The 13,251-nt window shown below is 46.6% G+C and overlaps 1 protein-coding gene across 4 annotated transcripts in view; it reads left to right on the top strand.

The window, feature by feature from the left end:
- The window catches only part of SMARCA2 (SWI/SNF related BAF chromatin remodeling complex subunit ATPase 2), a 131,688-nt gene that overhangs the window by 12,659 nt on the left and 105,778 nt on the right, over positions 1-13,251 (top strand). For 3 of the 4 annotated variants that reach the window (XM_083352521.1, XM_083352522.1, XM_083352524.1), the window contains exon 3: positions 7,078-7,207. In XM_083352521.1, the coding sequence (XP_083208647.1) occupies positions 7,078-7,207 (130 nt within the window). Of the gene's footprint in view, positions 1-7,077; positions 7,208-13,251 lie in introns of those variants that run through there. The other variant, XM_083352523.1, reaches the window with a different exon arrangement.

The raw sequence follows: 13,251 nt of genomic DNA, 5'->3' as shown, positions 1-13,251 counted from the left end.
ATTTTTCAACCAACTCTGGGTGGTTCCCAATCAAAAATTAAGAGACATATACAATTATATTAAAGCTATAAAGCTCAACTGATTAAAACATTAAAACAACAAAAACGTGGGGCCAAATCAATTCTAATGTGTGATTATCTAGTCTTCTCCCAATATGTGGGGAGGTCTTCAAAGTCTTATAGAAGGCTAAAAGCCAAACCTCAGGAGGAAGAGTGTTTCATAGGGAAGGGTCTGCCATGGGAGCTTCCTAGCTCCCATCAGATGACAATGTTTGGGGGAAGGGATTATGAGCGTGCCCACCTTATGTGACCTGATAGGATGGGTAATGTCCTTAGGGAAAGGCAGTTCCACAGATAAAACCTTGCCCTGTGCCATATAGGCCTTTAAAGGTAATGATCAGCACCTTCAATTGCATCTGGAAAGAAACTGAAAGCCAGTGCAGCTCATGCAACAGAGGTGTTACATGGGTAAACCTAGAGGTCCCCATTGTATGCTGCTGCTGCTGCTGCATTGTGAAACAGTTGAACTTTCTGGGTGGTCTTCAAGTGCATCCCGTGTAGAGCGCAATGCAGTAATCCAGACAAGAGGTGATCAAGGCATGAGTGATAGTAAGCAAAGACTCCTATTCCATGAAAGTCTGCAGTTGGCAAACCACACAAATCTGTGCAAAGGCCCGCCTCCCTGGCCATGACTGCCATCTGTTCCTTAGGAGCTATGAATCCAGGATCCCCCAGCTCAGTCAAGGTAAATACCACCTGTCCAAAATCAAAGATAAAGAATCATCTGGTCCTGGAGAACAAAAAATGCCATATCCACTCTGTCTTGCCAGGGTTACCTCAAAGCCGGTTTCTACCCATCCAGACTCTTATAGCCTCCAAGCACTTGGCCAGCGCTGCCACTACATCATTTGTCTGGTTAGGGGTAGAGATATATAATTATCTTCAGCATGCTAATGATACTGGACCCTATATTGATGGATAACCTCTCCTAATGGTTTCATGTAAATGTTAAAAAGGAGCGACTAGAGGCTCAAGCCCTGAGGCACCCCACATTGCAGAGGTCTAGGGCTGAACTTCTCTCCTACTACTGTAACTAGCCATGGAGGAAAGAGGAGAATCATCATAACACAGTTCCTTCCACTCCTAATCCCCAAAGCTGGTCCAGAAGAATACCATAGTCAATGGTATTGAAAGCCGTTGAAAGGTCTAGGAGGGCCAGAAAGTTGCACTGCTTCCATCCCAAACCCTCCAAAGGTCATCAACAAGTGTGACCAAGGCCTTTCAGTGCTGTGATCACCCCCTTGGCCTGAATCCAGACTTAAAAAGGTCCAGGTGATCCACTTCATCCGGAGCCCTTCTACAGCTTTGCACCAACCACCCTCTCAATAAAGGTAAAGATTTTAGGGTATGGTGCTCATCTCCGTTTCTTGGCCAAGGGAGTCAGCATTGTCCACAGAAATTTTCTGTGATCATGTGGCTATCATGACTATATGCCAGAAGTGCACAGAATGCTGTTACCTTCCCACCAAAGTGGGACCTATTAATGTACTTGTATTTGCATGCTTTCAAGCTGCTAGGCGGGCAGGAGCTGGGGCAAGGAATGGGAGCTCACCCATTACGCGGAGCTCGGGTCTTGAACCCTGGACTGTCAGCTCTCCAGCTGACAAGCTCAGCATCTTTAACCACTGAGATATCGCACCCCAACCCTCTCAACAACCTTCCCTTAAAAAGCAAGATTGGAGACTGGACAAAATAGACTTTTATCTCTTGTATGTCAAAGCAGATTTTTCTTAATCTTATTTAGCTGTTTTTCTGGAGTTTTTCCATACTTGTTTTCTCCACCTGCTTGTGATATTGGGCCAGTTAGATTTAACTGTAACTGATGTTCAGGTGGTTAAGATCAAACAAAAATTAGCTTTCTGTGATACTAAATTGTCACAGAAATTGACAAATTGAAATTCTGAGATGTTCAGAATCCTTCATATTTGAAAGCTAGAATTTGGAGAGGCCTATAGACAGCATCAGAATCAGTGGAACAGAGACTATAATTATTATATGTACACAGCCTTGAAATCTCTATATGGTACCTTCTGCTTCCATCAAGGACAGTGAGGCCATGATAGATATCCATGCATCTTGATGAGGCTATAAAGTTTGACTTGGAATTGAACTGTCAGGGAAGCTATATCTGGAGCAAGGTCTGGGGCAGAAAAGTGACCTTGGGGAAGACTACAATGGCCTTGGAAGAAAACGGTCTTCAGTCTGATTTTTGTTCTATACTACAGATAGGAATCTTTTCATAAATATCCACTTGTGACAATTAAAGTTCATCCTTTTTGAGATGTAATGTAATAGAATAATTGTTCTAGTGTAAAGAATAATTTAGAATTCTAGCACAGGAGTGGACAATTTTTTATTTTAGGAACTATATTTTTTCTTCTTACTTGCCGAGGTGGTGCACAAGTGTCATAGCTATTGATGTGATATCAGTTAGTGGGCTATCTGAAATTTTCAAATCCACTTTTTTCCATAGAGAAGCTTGACGGTTAAAGAATAAAATGTTGCCCTTCCAAAACAAGAGTGCTTGATATGGAGTACAGTTGGAGTTTTGAATGGCACTCATTTGCTTCTCAAAATCCTCATCTCCAAATTTAAAATAAAGTGTGCAAGTTTGGCTTGTCAACCTGGACTACAAATAGAGTATATGTGGAGGGTGTATCTGCTCTGTATGGACCACACATCTCTGCTCAAGTGCATTTTCTTCCTCAATAACCAGAGACTATGTTTACAAACTACAGTTAGCAGTTACAGTTATCCTTCTTGGGTGGAGAACCATTTTTTGTTAAAAATCAACAAGACATTAATTAGCGAACTCAGTGACCCATTACGGTGACAAGAAAAGCAACAGAAAATGCTATATAGAAGTCATCCTTAGAGTCCTCTTGTTCTAAGAAAAAAGACAGTAGCAATAAAAACAGTTTAAACACAAGGCCTTACCAGTCACTCTCAGTTTAGTCTCTTCCCCTTCTTACCTCCAAATTTGTAGAATCTTTGATGACTGGATATCTACAGCGCCTATACTTTTCTTGTTATTGAGGCACTTAACTATAAGGTACTATAAGATGACGGGGCACTGAATCAATTATTACTGTCTCAGCAACAGAAATACTCTACTACAGGGCATAAGCAGCGTTCTGGTCACCGGATGTCCTATTAATTTGGTTATGGTCAGGATACTCCTTGTGCATCATTTCTTTTGCTGAGACAATAAGAATTGATTCTCTTCCATTTTCTCACTTTCCTCCTCATGAAGGCTTTGGCATTCTTTAAACTCTGCAATTCAACAGGCGGATGCCTACTTCATCAACACTTAACAGCCTCAAGGGAAGTGTCTGCATTCAAGAACTGAACACATTGATTAATGTGGAACCCCTTTCCTTCTTTCCTTTGATAAGTTTATAAAGATGAACAGGCAGCTCTCCTGATAGACCAATAAAGCATTAAGTGTTACTCAGAAGCTTTGTTTTTCAACACAGCGGGATATGGAAGATTTAAAAGTGTAGGTGCCTTGTAGATGCCCTACTTTGTAGATTCATTGTCCCAAATGAATGCCAGCATTGTGGCATTGAAATCTTTTCTGCCTATTCAGTTTTTGCCAATCCATCTCTCTCTGGTTTGAGGGACTTAAACCTTTTTTAATGGCTCTCTGGAGCCTCTTCTGACCATGATTGCTGAACCCCTTGACAGCACAATTTCTTGCTGATTTGAATGGGAAAAAGCTGAAACCAGCATTATAAAAATAGTATTTTTTAAAAAATGGCTTTATTCTAGTTGCAACTCTTTCTTACTTCTCCCAAAAATATGTCTCTGGGAGAGAGTAAGGACAAAAATAATCTTTCAAAATTCTTAGAATCACTGCAATTGTTTTAGGATTTAACTATCTCTTGGAAACTGTTAAGTTTTATCATTTGCATTTAGCAGACAGTTGGTATATCATTTCTGAAGATGTATTTGCTGTGTCTCAGACTGCTTTCATAAGCTGTGATTTGGTATTTTTTCCTCCATCAGGATGGGGTGGATAAAATATGACCTTGATTGGGGATAGAATTTTTCTTCCTTAATACTTCTATCAACTGTACAGACAATATGTGTTTTGTAGACACTATACAATCAGAGTGTACTTCCAAAAAAAATTAATTAAAAAAACACATCTTGTTGAAATCAATGGAACTTTAATTTTCTTAATTTTAGATGGATTATCCCTAATACAATGTTCATGATTTTGTAAACTTTCTGAAGTACTATTTCTTTTTATTTTTTTCCTATTACATTAACTGTTTTCTGGTATGGCTTTTGAATTAAATTATTTTGAGATGTCTCATACACAACAGGCATCCGTTATGATTTACAAAACAGCAGAAAATATTGATAGAGGGCAACACCGATTATTGGCGACAGCCTTTCTTCCCAGTTGTTGAAGTTGATTAAACCTGAAATCTTAAAAAAAATTAGGAATGTTTTGTATTTCTGTTCTGTGTAGTGCCACATGCTCAGATATACTGCAGTTTTAATTCATTAATTTAGCACTAGGGTATTGAATTGTAAGTAACAGCCTGCTTGTCTATTGATTTTTTGATATATTAATCCTGTTTTTGTAACTTCTGAAGACTATTAAGAGATTATTAATATGCATCAGTTTCTCTCCTGTAATTAATCTCTCAAGGTTTCCTCATCCCACCTTCTGGCTTCTTTTCAGTTCTTAACTGATCTACTTAACTGTCACGGAACTTTCTGAATCTTTAAGAGCCCATATTAAACAAGGGGATAAAACTCCTTGCATCAGAGAATAATATATAGTTAAGTGTTTTATGCCCTACAGATATAGCCATTCAATTTTCTTTGTATCTCAGCTCAGACATTTGGTGCTTGTAACTTTAGAATATCTTCTCCCAGATTCACCTTTGATAGGTTTCCATTGTAACTAGGTCAGTGGACTTCCTGAAAGAGTCCCGCTGTTATTTTCTTGATAACTATGAGTAGTTTCCTTGGTCTGTTTTAAGGATCAAAGCTTATCCAATCTTTGTACATTGCTAGCTCTGTAGCTTTAACTACATGTGATTTTTTTAAAAGAATACTGCCATTCTAAGTGGAAAAAAGGGGTTTTGAATAACCCACCGTTAAGAGGAATAGATAAATTTTAAAACAGCAGTTTTGTATGATGGGTGTTTGTGGCAGAGTAAAAATGAGCGCATGCTGAGTTATACATCAGAAATCTGGAATTTTTGTGTGATTTTTTTTCCTTAGTAAGCTTTTAATTCTCCTCAGTTTTTACTCCTTTAATCTCTTATCTTTTTCCACCCTTCCCTTTTCCATCCTTCCCAATTCCTTCCCTAACAGTCAGTCTATATACATACATACAGAGAGAGACATTTTGGGATCTAAAACCTGCTAATAGTGTGGGGTTGGCTGAGAGTTGTTGTTGTGAGAAACCTGAGTCCTTCAGTTTTGCATGTGTGGAGAGGAGACAGTCCTTAGAGAGCACTGCACATATGTTTGTTTGACACTCTCGGAGCAACTATTAAATGTTTCTTCCCCCTGAAATAGCATTTCCCCTGGGCTCTCCCCTCACAAGTGAGGAAAATCTTTTTATTTTACCCTCTGGTGATGATTCAGTTCAGAAGGCTTCCTTCCTACCTGCCTCCACCTCCTTTTCCTCGTTGAATGCAGGGTGGGTTTCACCTTGTCCTCATATGGCAGCCTCTCCTGCCTCCTGCAACTGACCTTTCATTTTTTTTTTCCTCTGGTGGCTCAATTTCTTCCTCATCTTTTTTGTCACTGATAACTGACTCTTGAATACAGCCTTGCTTTGCTAGTAAAGAATGGCTTTTGCTAGAGTTAGGGAACAACTGAAAGTGCTCTGTGAAGTTAACTACAGGTAGTCCTCGACTTATGACCACAACTGAGCCCAGAATTTCCCTTGCTAAGCAAGACAGTTGTCAAGTGAGTTTTCCCCCAGTTGATGACCTCTCTTGCCACAGTTGTTAAGAGAATCGCTGCAGTTCTTAGGTTAGTCACACGTTAAGTTAATCCAGCTTCCCCATTGACTTTGCTTGTCAGAAGGTCACAAAAGGTGATCACATGACCCTGGGACAATACAACTGGCGTAAATACATGCCAGTTGCCAAGCATCTGAATTTTGATCACGTGACCGCAGGGATGCTGCAGTGGTCGTAAGTGTGCAAAATGATCATTAGTCACTTTTTCAGTGCTGTTGTTTCCTTGAACGCTACCCGTAGCTTCATTTGGTCCCCTGGGTAGCTGAGAAAAGATTGACTGTTGTAACAAAACATAATTTTTCCAGCATGGCAGTATTTATTACAGATGAAAATTAAGCCCAAGGCTCCTGTGAGAGCCTCTGTTCCCAGACAACACAGCCATTGCTGTAAATTCTGGAAACTGGACTATTCACATGGAGGATAGTGAGGCTGGAAAAGGCTGGCTAACCTTTTTAAAAAAATTCTGGTTAGTGATGCTCGCCTCTGGATTCTGTAGTTCAAAACACAGATTATAGTTGATATTGCTGCCAAAATGTAGCTCACTACAAGTGTCCACATATAATAAATGCTTGGGGGAAGAGAAGAAGAAGAATGTTAAGGCATGTATTTAAAATATCAATAACTCAGCCTTCCCTTGTCACTTCCAGAAGTGTGGGGATTATAACTCTCATAGATCCCAGCCAACATAAAAAAAGATATAAAATTATATAATTTCAGAAAATACTGCTGCTATAGCATATTAAGGTCAGTTTTATTCGCCTTCTGATTTCCTATTAATGCTGACTGGGTTTTTTGTTTGATGTTTTCATGCACATTTTGGTCTGATTTTAATACTATTTTGTGCTTGTTTATTTGTATGAATGTGTTTTAAGTATTGTAATTTACATAAATCTTCATGATGGAGGAAGCCAAAGCAGCACATTGCTTAAGTGTTATTAGAGGCAGGAATGAGACTGGAGGAAGGCAGGATGTAAATCCAAGAAACGTAATACAAATTTTAAAAAATTGTTTTCCTCTTACAGCCTATTGATGGTTTGCATGAAAAAGGTATGGTTGAAGACCTACATAACAGTTCCATGAAGGCTGCAAACATGCGACCTCCTCTTCCTGGCATGGGACCACCTCAGAGTCCAATGGATCAACACAGTCAAGGTTTATAGTTTTGTCCTATTTTAGATTACTCTTAAAATTGTGAAATTATATGCCTTTTTTGACATGAGAACTGATGGCTTTTAAGCCTCGTTGCGTTTGTGTTACAGATAAACCTTTGAAGATATAAATAATATTTGGTATGTTTGAAGCGATAAGTTCAAAATAATGCAGAAAATGAAAAATTGAGACTTGTTTTTCTTAGTTATTCATCAATGTCAATTACTTTAAGATCTAGAGAAAGTAATATGTGGTTTGCTCATTGCTTTGAATGCGGAAAGTGACAAGCTAATGTTGGAGTAGGGTTGGCTATGGCTGCAGGCTTGACTGGAAAATTGAAAAATGTAGCACTAGCAATAGCATTTAGGCTTATATACTGCCCCATAGTGCTTTACAGCAGTGGTCCCCAACTTTTGTGGCTTGGCAACCTGGCGGAGGGAAGGGAGAGGGGAACCAGGTTGTGCAAGCTGCTCAACTTGCGCAAGTTGAGTTGTGTGTGCGTGTACACAGTCATTGGCCCACCACTGTCGCAAATCAAGTTGTGCGCGTTCACGACAGCCCACCATTTGCAGGGCCTGGTTCCAAATAGGCCGCCGCCCACTAGTGGGTCACAGTCCCAGGGGTTGGGGACCCCTGCTTTACAGCACTCTCTAAGCAGTTTACAATGTCAGCGTATGGTCCCCAACAATCTGAATCCTCATTTTATTGGCTTCAGAAGGATGGAAGGTTGAATCAACCTTGAGCCCCATCAGGCTCAAACTCCAGCCTGTGGACTGAGTTTGCCTGCAATCCTGCACTAACCACTGTGCAACCAGGGCTCCTTATATCTGAGAAGACAGTGGTTTTTGTTTTTTGCTAAAAACTGCACATGAGTTTGACTTGAAGAAGACTTTATCTTTTATCAAAATACTATCCACAAGTATTTGTATCGAAGAAGAAGAAGAAGAAGAAGAAGAAGAAGAAGAAGAAGAAGAAGAAGAAGAAGAAGAAGAAGAAGAAGAAGAAGAAAGCAAAGGTAGTACCAATAGTAATAGATACCTTGGGTGGAGTGCCTAAACAATGTGGAGCGTCACTTGAACACCATGGGCACTGACAAATTCCATCATCAGTCAACTGCAAAAGGCAGCTTTACTCAGAACAGCTTACATACTGCAAGCATACTTCTGATACCCTCAAAAACAACATTTGCCTATCCCAGGTTCTTGGGAAGGACTCAGTAGGTGGATAAAAATGTCAAATCCAGTCAACATCTCTCTGACTCTGCAGCCAACCATAATAAAACCAACCATTGTAGCTGAACATGTATATTTTCCAATTTGTCAGAAGTGAATATGATACCAAAAATATTAAAAGAAAAATGAACTATATAAAAATGAATTTTGGATAAGGAAATTCAAAAGACAGTTTACACATATAAGCCAAACTCAGTTGCTAAGATGGAAAAATAACAATGTACAGATTCTTGAGGGGGAAAATATGAACTATGGATAAAACAGCTATGAAATGTAAAAATTAGAAACATGATTTTGTTATTTGATCTAGGTCTGCCAGTGTATATTTTTTTCTTCTATCCTCATAGTCCTTTAGTAAAACTGTCTTTTTTGGCATCTCAGTCACAGAAGCAAGGGCTATTTGCCTTTGAGATCTATCCTGCATTTCAGAGAAAAATTCACCTCCTTTCCACAGTTCCTTTATAAACACACACACACACACACACACACACACACACACATATACACACACACCCCTAGGACTTAAGGAACAGGACAGAAGCTCTTCCCAATCCAGGGCTTTTTTCAAATTAGTTCTGAAAGGGATTGAAGCAAGGCCTGAGCTGTAACCCCCTGCGCTCACCTTCTCAACTTACCAAGGGTGATTTTGGAATCATATTTATAGTTAACAATCTGAACTCTGCCAAAAGAGTATTACAAGACTGCCATGGGCTCTTTTCAGTTTGGATTTAGTATAAATGCTACATCATATCACCTGGGGAATCTTTAGAGGTGAAGGTTTGGAGACTGACTTTACTGTGAGATTCAGCTGGGTTAGGATGCATTTTTTTTAACGGAGGGTGGGAAATGAAACTTGGCCAATTTAAACATGTTAAAATTATCAGCAATATTGAAATATTTAGTTGATTTCCAGACTGAAGGTTATTTGTCTTTTTACACCCCACTCCTCATTTCTGGAGATTAAAAAAAGTACCGTATATACTTGAGTATAAGCCGACTCGAGTATAAGCCGAGACCCCCAATTTCACCCCCAAAAACTGGAAAAAGTTATTGACTCGAGTATAAGCCGATCCACCGTTCTGCAAGCCTCTGCCGCCAGCAGAGGCTCGATCCGCCATTTTGCAAGCCTGAATACACAGGAATACCCTGTGTAGCCGAGGCTTGTCGGCAGGTCTCCGTTCCTCCTGCCGACCTTTGGGGAGGTTTGGGCGCCTCCCCAAACGTCCCCAAACCTCGGCAGGTCTCCGTTCCTGTTTGGGGAGGTTTGGGCGCCTCCCCAAACGTCCCCAAACCTCGGCAGGTCTCCGTTCCTCCGCGCAGACCTGCCGACCTTTGGGGAGGTTTGGGCGCCTCCCCAAACGTCCCCAAACCTCGGCAGGTCTCCGTTCCTGTTTGGGGAGGTTTGGGCGCCTCCCCAAACGTCCCCAAACCTCGGCAGGTCTCCGTTCCTCCGCGCAGACCTGCCGACCTTTGGGGAGGTTTGGGCGCCTCCCCAAACGTCCCCAAACCTCGGCAGGTCTCCGTTCCTGTTTGGGGAGGTTTGGGCGCCTCCCCAAACGTCCCCAAACCTCGGCAGGTCTCCGTTCCTCCGCGCAGACCTGCCGACCTTTGGGGAGGTTTGGGCGCCTCCCCAAACGTCCCCAAACCTCGGCAGGTCTCCGTTCCTGTTTGGGGAGGTTTGGGCGCCTCCCCAAACGTCCCCAAACCTCGGCAGGTCTCCGTTCCTCCGCGCAGACCTGCCGACCTTTGGGGAGGTTTGGGCGCCTCCCCAAACGTCCCCAAACCTCGGCAGGTCTCCGTTCCTGTTTGGGGAGGTTTGGGCGCCTCCCCAAACGTCCCCAAACCTCGGCAGGTCTCCGTTCCTGTTTGGGGAGGTTTGGGCGCCTCCCCAAACCTCCCCAAGCCTCGGCAGGTCTCCGTTCCTGTTTGGGGAGGTTTGGGCGCCTCCCCAAACCTCCCCAAACCTCGGCAGGTCTCCGTTCCTGTTTGGGGAGGTTTGGGCGCCTCCCCAAACCTCCCCAAACCTCGGCAGGTCTCCGTTCCTGTTTGGGGAGGTTTGGGCGCCTCCCCAAACCTCCCCAAGCCTCGGCAGGTCTCCGTTCCTCCGCGCAGACCTGCCGACCTTTGGGGAGGTTTGGGCGCCTCCCCAAACGTCCCCAAACCTCGGCAGGTCTCCGTTCCTGTTTGGGGAGGTTTGGGCGCCTCCCCAAACGTCCCCAAACCTCGGCAGGTCTCCGTTCCTCCGCGCAGACCTGCCGACCTTTGGGGAGGTTTGGGCGCCTCCCCAAACGTCCCCAAACCTCGGCAGGTCTCCGTTCCTGTTTGGGGAGGTTTGGGCGCCTCCCCAAACGTCCCCAAACCTCGGCAGGTCTCCGTTCCTCCGCGCAGACCTGCCGACCTTTGGGGAGGTTTGGGCGCCTCCCCAAACGTCCCCAAACCTCGGCAGGTCTCCGTTCCTGTTTGGGGAGGTTTGGGCGCCTCCCCAAACGTCCCCAAACCTCGGCAGGTCTCCGTTCCTCCGCGCAGACCTGCCGACCTTTGGGGAGGTTTGGGCGCCTCCCCAAACGTCCCCAAACCTCGGCAGGTCTCCGTTCCTGTTTGGGGAGGTTTGGGCGCCTCCCCAAACCTCCCCAAACCTCGGCAGGTCTCCGTTCCTGTTTGGGGAGGTTTGGGCGCCTCCCCAAACCTCCCCAAGCCTCGGCAGGTCTCCGTTCCTGTTTGGGGAGGTTTGGGCGCCTCCCCAAACCTCCCCAAACCTCGGCAGGTCTCCGTTCCTGTTTGGGGAGGTTTGGGCGCCTCCCCAAACCTCCCCAAACCTCGGCAGGTCTCCGTTCCTGTTTGGGGAGGTTTGGGCGCCTCCCCAAACCTCCCCAAACCTCGGCAGGTCTCCGTTCCTGTTTGGGGAGGTTTGGGCGCCTCCCCAAACCTCCCCAAACCTCGGCAGGTCTCCGTTCCTGTTTGGGGAGGTTTGGGCGCCTCCCCAAACCTCCCCAAGCCTCGGCAGGTCTCCGTTCCTCCGCGCAGACCTGCCGACCTTTGGGGAGGTTTGGGCGCCTCCCCAAACGTCCCCAAACCTCGGCAGGTCTCCGTTCCTGTTTGGGGAGGTTTGGGCGCCTCCCCAAACGTCCCCAAACCTCGGCAGGTCTCCGTTCCTCCGCGCAGACCTGCCGACCTTTGGGGAGGTTTGGGCGCCTCCCCAAACGTCCCCAAACCTCGGCAGGTCTCCGTTCCTGTTTGGGGAGGTTTGGGCGCCTCCCCAAACGTCCCCAAACCTCGGCAGGTCTCCGTTCCTCCGCGCAGACCTGCCGACCTTTGGGGAGGTTTGGGCGCCTCCCCAAACGTCCCCAAACCTCGGCAGGTCTCCGTTCCTGTTTGGGGAGGTTTGGGCGCCTCCCCAAACGTCCCCAAACCTCGGCAGGTCTCCGTTCCTCCGCGCAGACCTGCCGACCTTTGGGGAGGTTTGGGCGCCTCCCCAAACGTCCCCAAACCTCGGCAGGTCTCCGTTCCTGTTTGGGGAGGTTTGGGCGCCTCCCCAAACCTCCCCAAACCTCGGCAGGTCTCCGTTCCTGTTTGGGGAGGTTTGGGCGCCTCCCCAAACCTCCCCAAGCCTCGGCAGGTCTCCGTTCCTGTTTGGGGAGGTTTGGGCGCCTCCCCAAACCTCCCCAAACCTCGGCAGGTCTCCGTTCCTGTTTGGGGAGGTTTGGGCGCCTCCCCAAACCTCCCCAAACCTCGGCAGGTCTCCGTTCCTGTTTGGGGAGGTTTGGGCGCCTCCCCAAACCTCCCCAAGCCTCGGCAGGTCTCCGTTCCTCCGCGCAGACCTGCCGACCTTTGGGGAGGTTTGGGCGCCTCCCCAAACGTCCCCAAACCTCGGCAGGTCTCCGTTCCTGTTTGGGGAGGTTTGGGCGCCTCCCCAAACGTCCCCAAACCTCGGCAGGTCTCCGTTCCTCCGCGCAGACCTGCCGACCTTTGGGGAGGTTTGGGCGCCTCCCCAAACGTCCCCAAACCTCGGCAGGTCTCCATTCCTGTTTGGGGAGGTTTGGGCGCCTCCCCAAACGTCCCCAAACCTCGGCAGGTCTCCGTTCCTGTTTGGGGAGGTTTGGGCGCCTCCCCAAACCTCCCCAAACCTCGGCAGGTCTCCGTTCCTCCGTGCAGACCTGCCGACCTTTGGGGAGGTTTGGGCGCCTCCCCAAACGTCCCCAAACCTCGGCAGGTCTCCGTTCCTGTTTGGGGAGGTTTGGGTGCCTCCCCAAACCTCCCCAAACCTCGGCAGGTCTCCGTTCCTCCGCGCAGACCTGCCGAGGTTTGGGGAGGTTTGGGGAGGCGCCCAAACCTCCCCAAAGGTCGGCAGGAAGAACGGAGACCTGCCGAGGTTTGGGGAGGTTTGGGGAGGCGCCCAAACCTCCCCAAAGGTCGGCAGGTCTGCGCGGAGGAACGGAGACCTGCCGAGGTTTGGGGAGGTTTGGGGAGGCGCCCAAACCTCCCCAAACAGGAACGGAGACCTGGGGAGGTTTGGGGAGGCGCCCAAACCTTCCCAAACGTCGGCAGGTCTGCGCGGAGGAACGGAGACCTGCCGAGGTTTGGGGAGGCGCCCAAACCTCCCCAAAGGTCGGCAGGAGGAACGGAGACCTGCCGAGGTTTGGGGAGGTTTGGGGAGGCGCCCAAACCTCCCCAAAGGTCGGCAGGAGGAACGGAGACCTGCCGAGGTTTGGGGAGGCGCCCAAACCTCCCCAAAGGTCGGCAGGAGGAACGGAGACCTGCCGAGGTTTGGGGAGGTTTGGGGAGGCGCCCAAACCTCCCCAAACGTCGGCAGGTCTG

This window comes from Vipera ursinii, assembly GCF_947247035.1.
Source record: "Vipera ursinii genome assembly, chromosome: 2".
Taxonomy (NCBI): Eukaryota; Metazoa; Chordata; class Lepidosauria; order Squamata; family Viperidae; genus Vipera; species Vipera ursinii.
The sequence above is the reverse complement of the archived record's forward strand: the minus strand, read 5'-3'. Positions and strand labels throughout refer to the sequence as shown.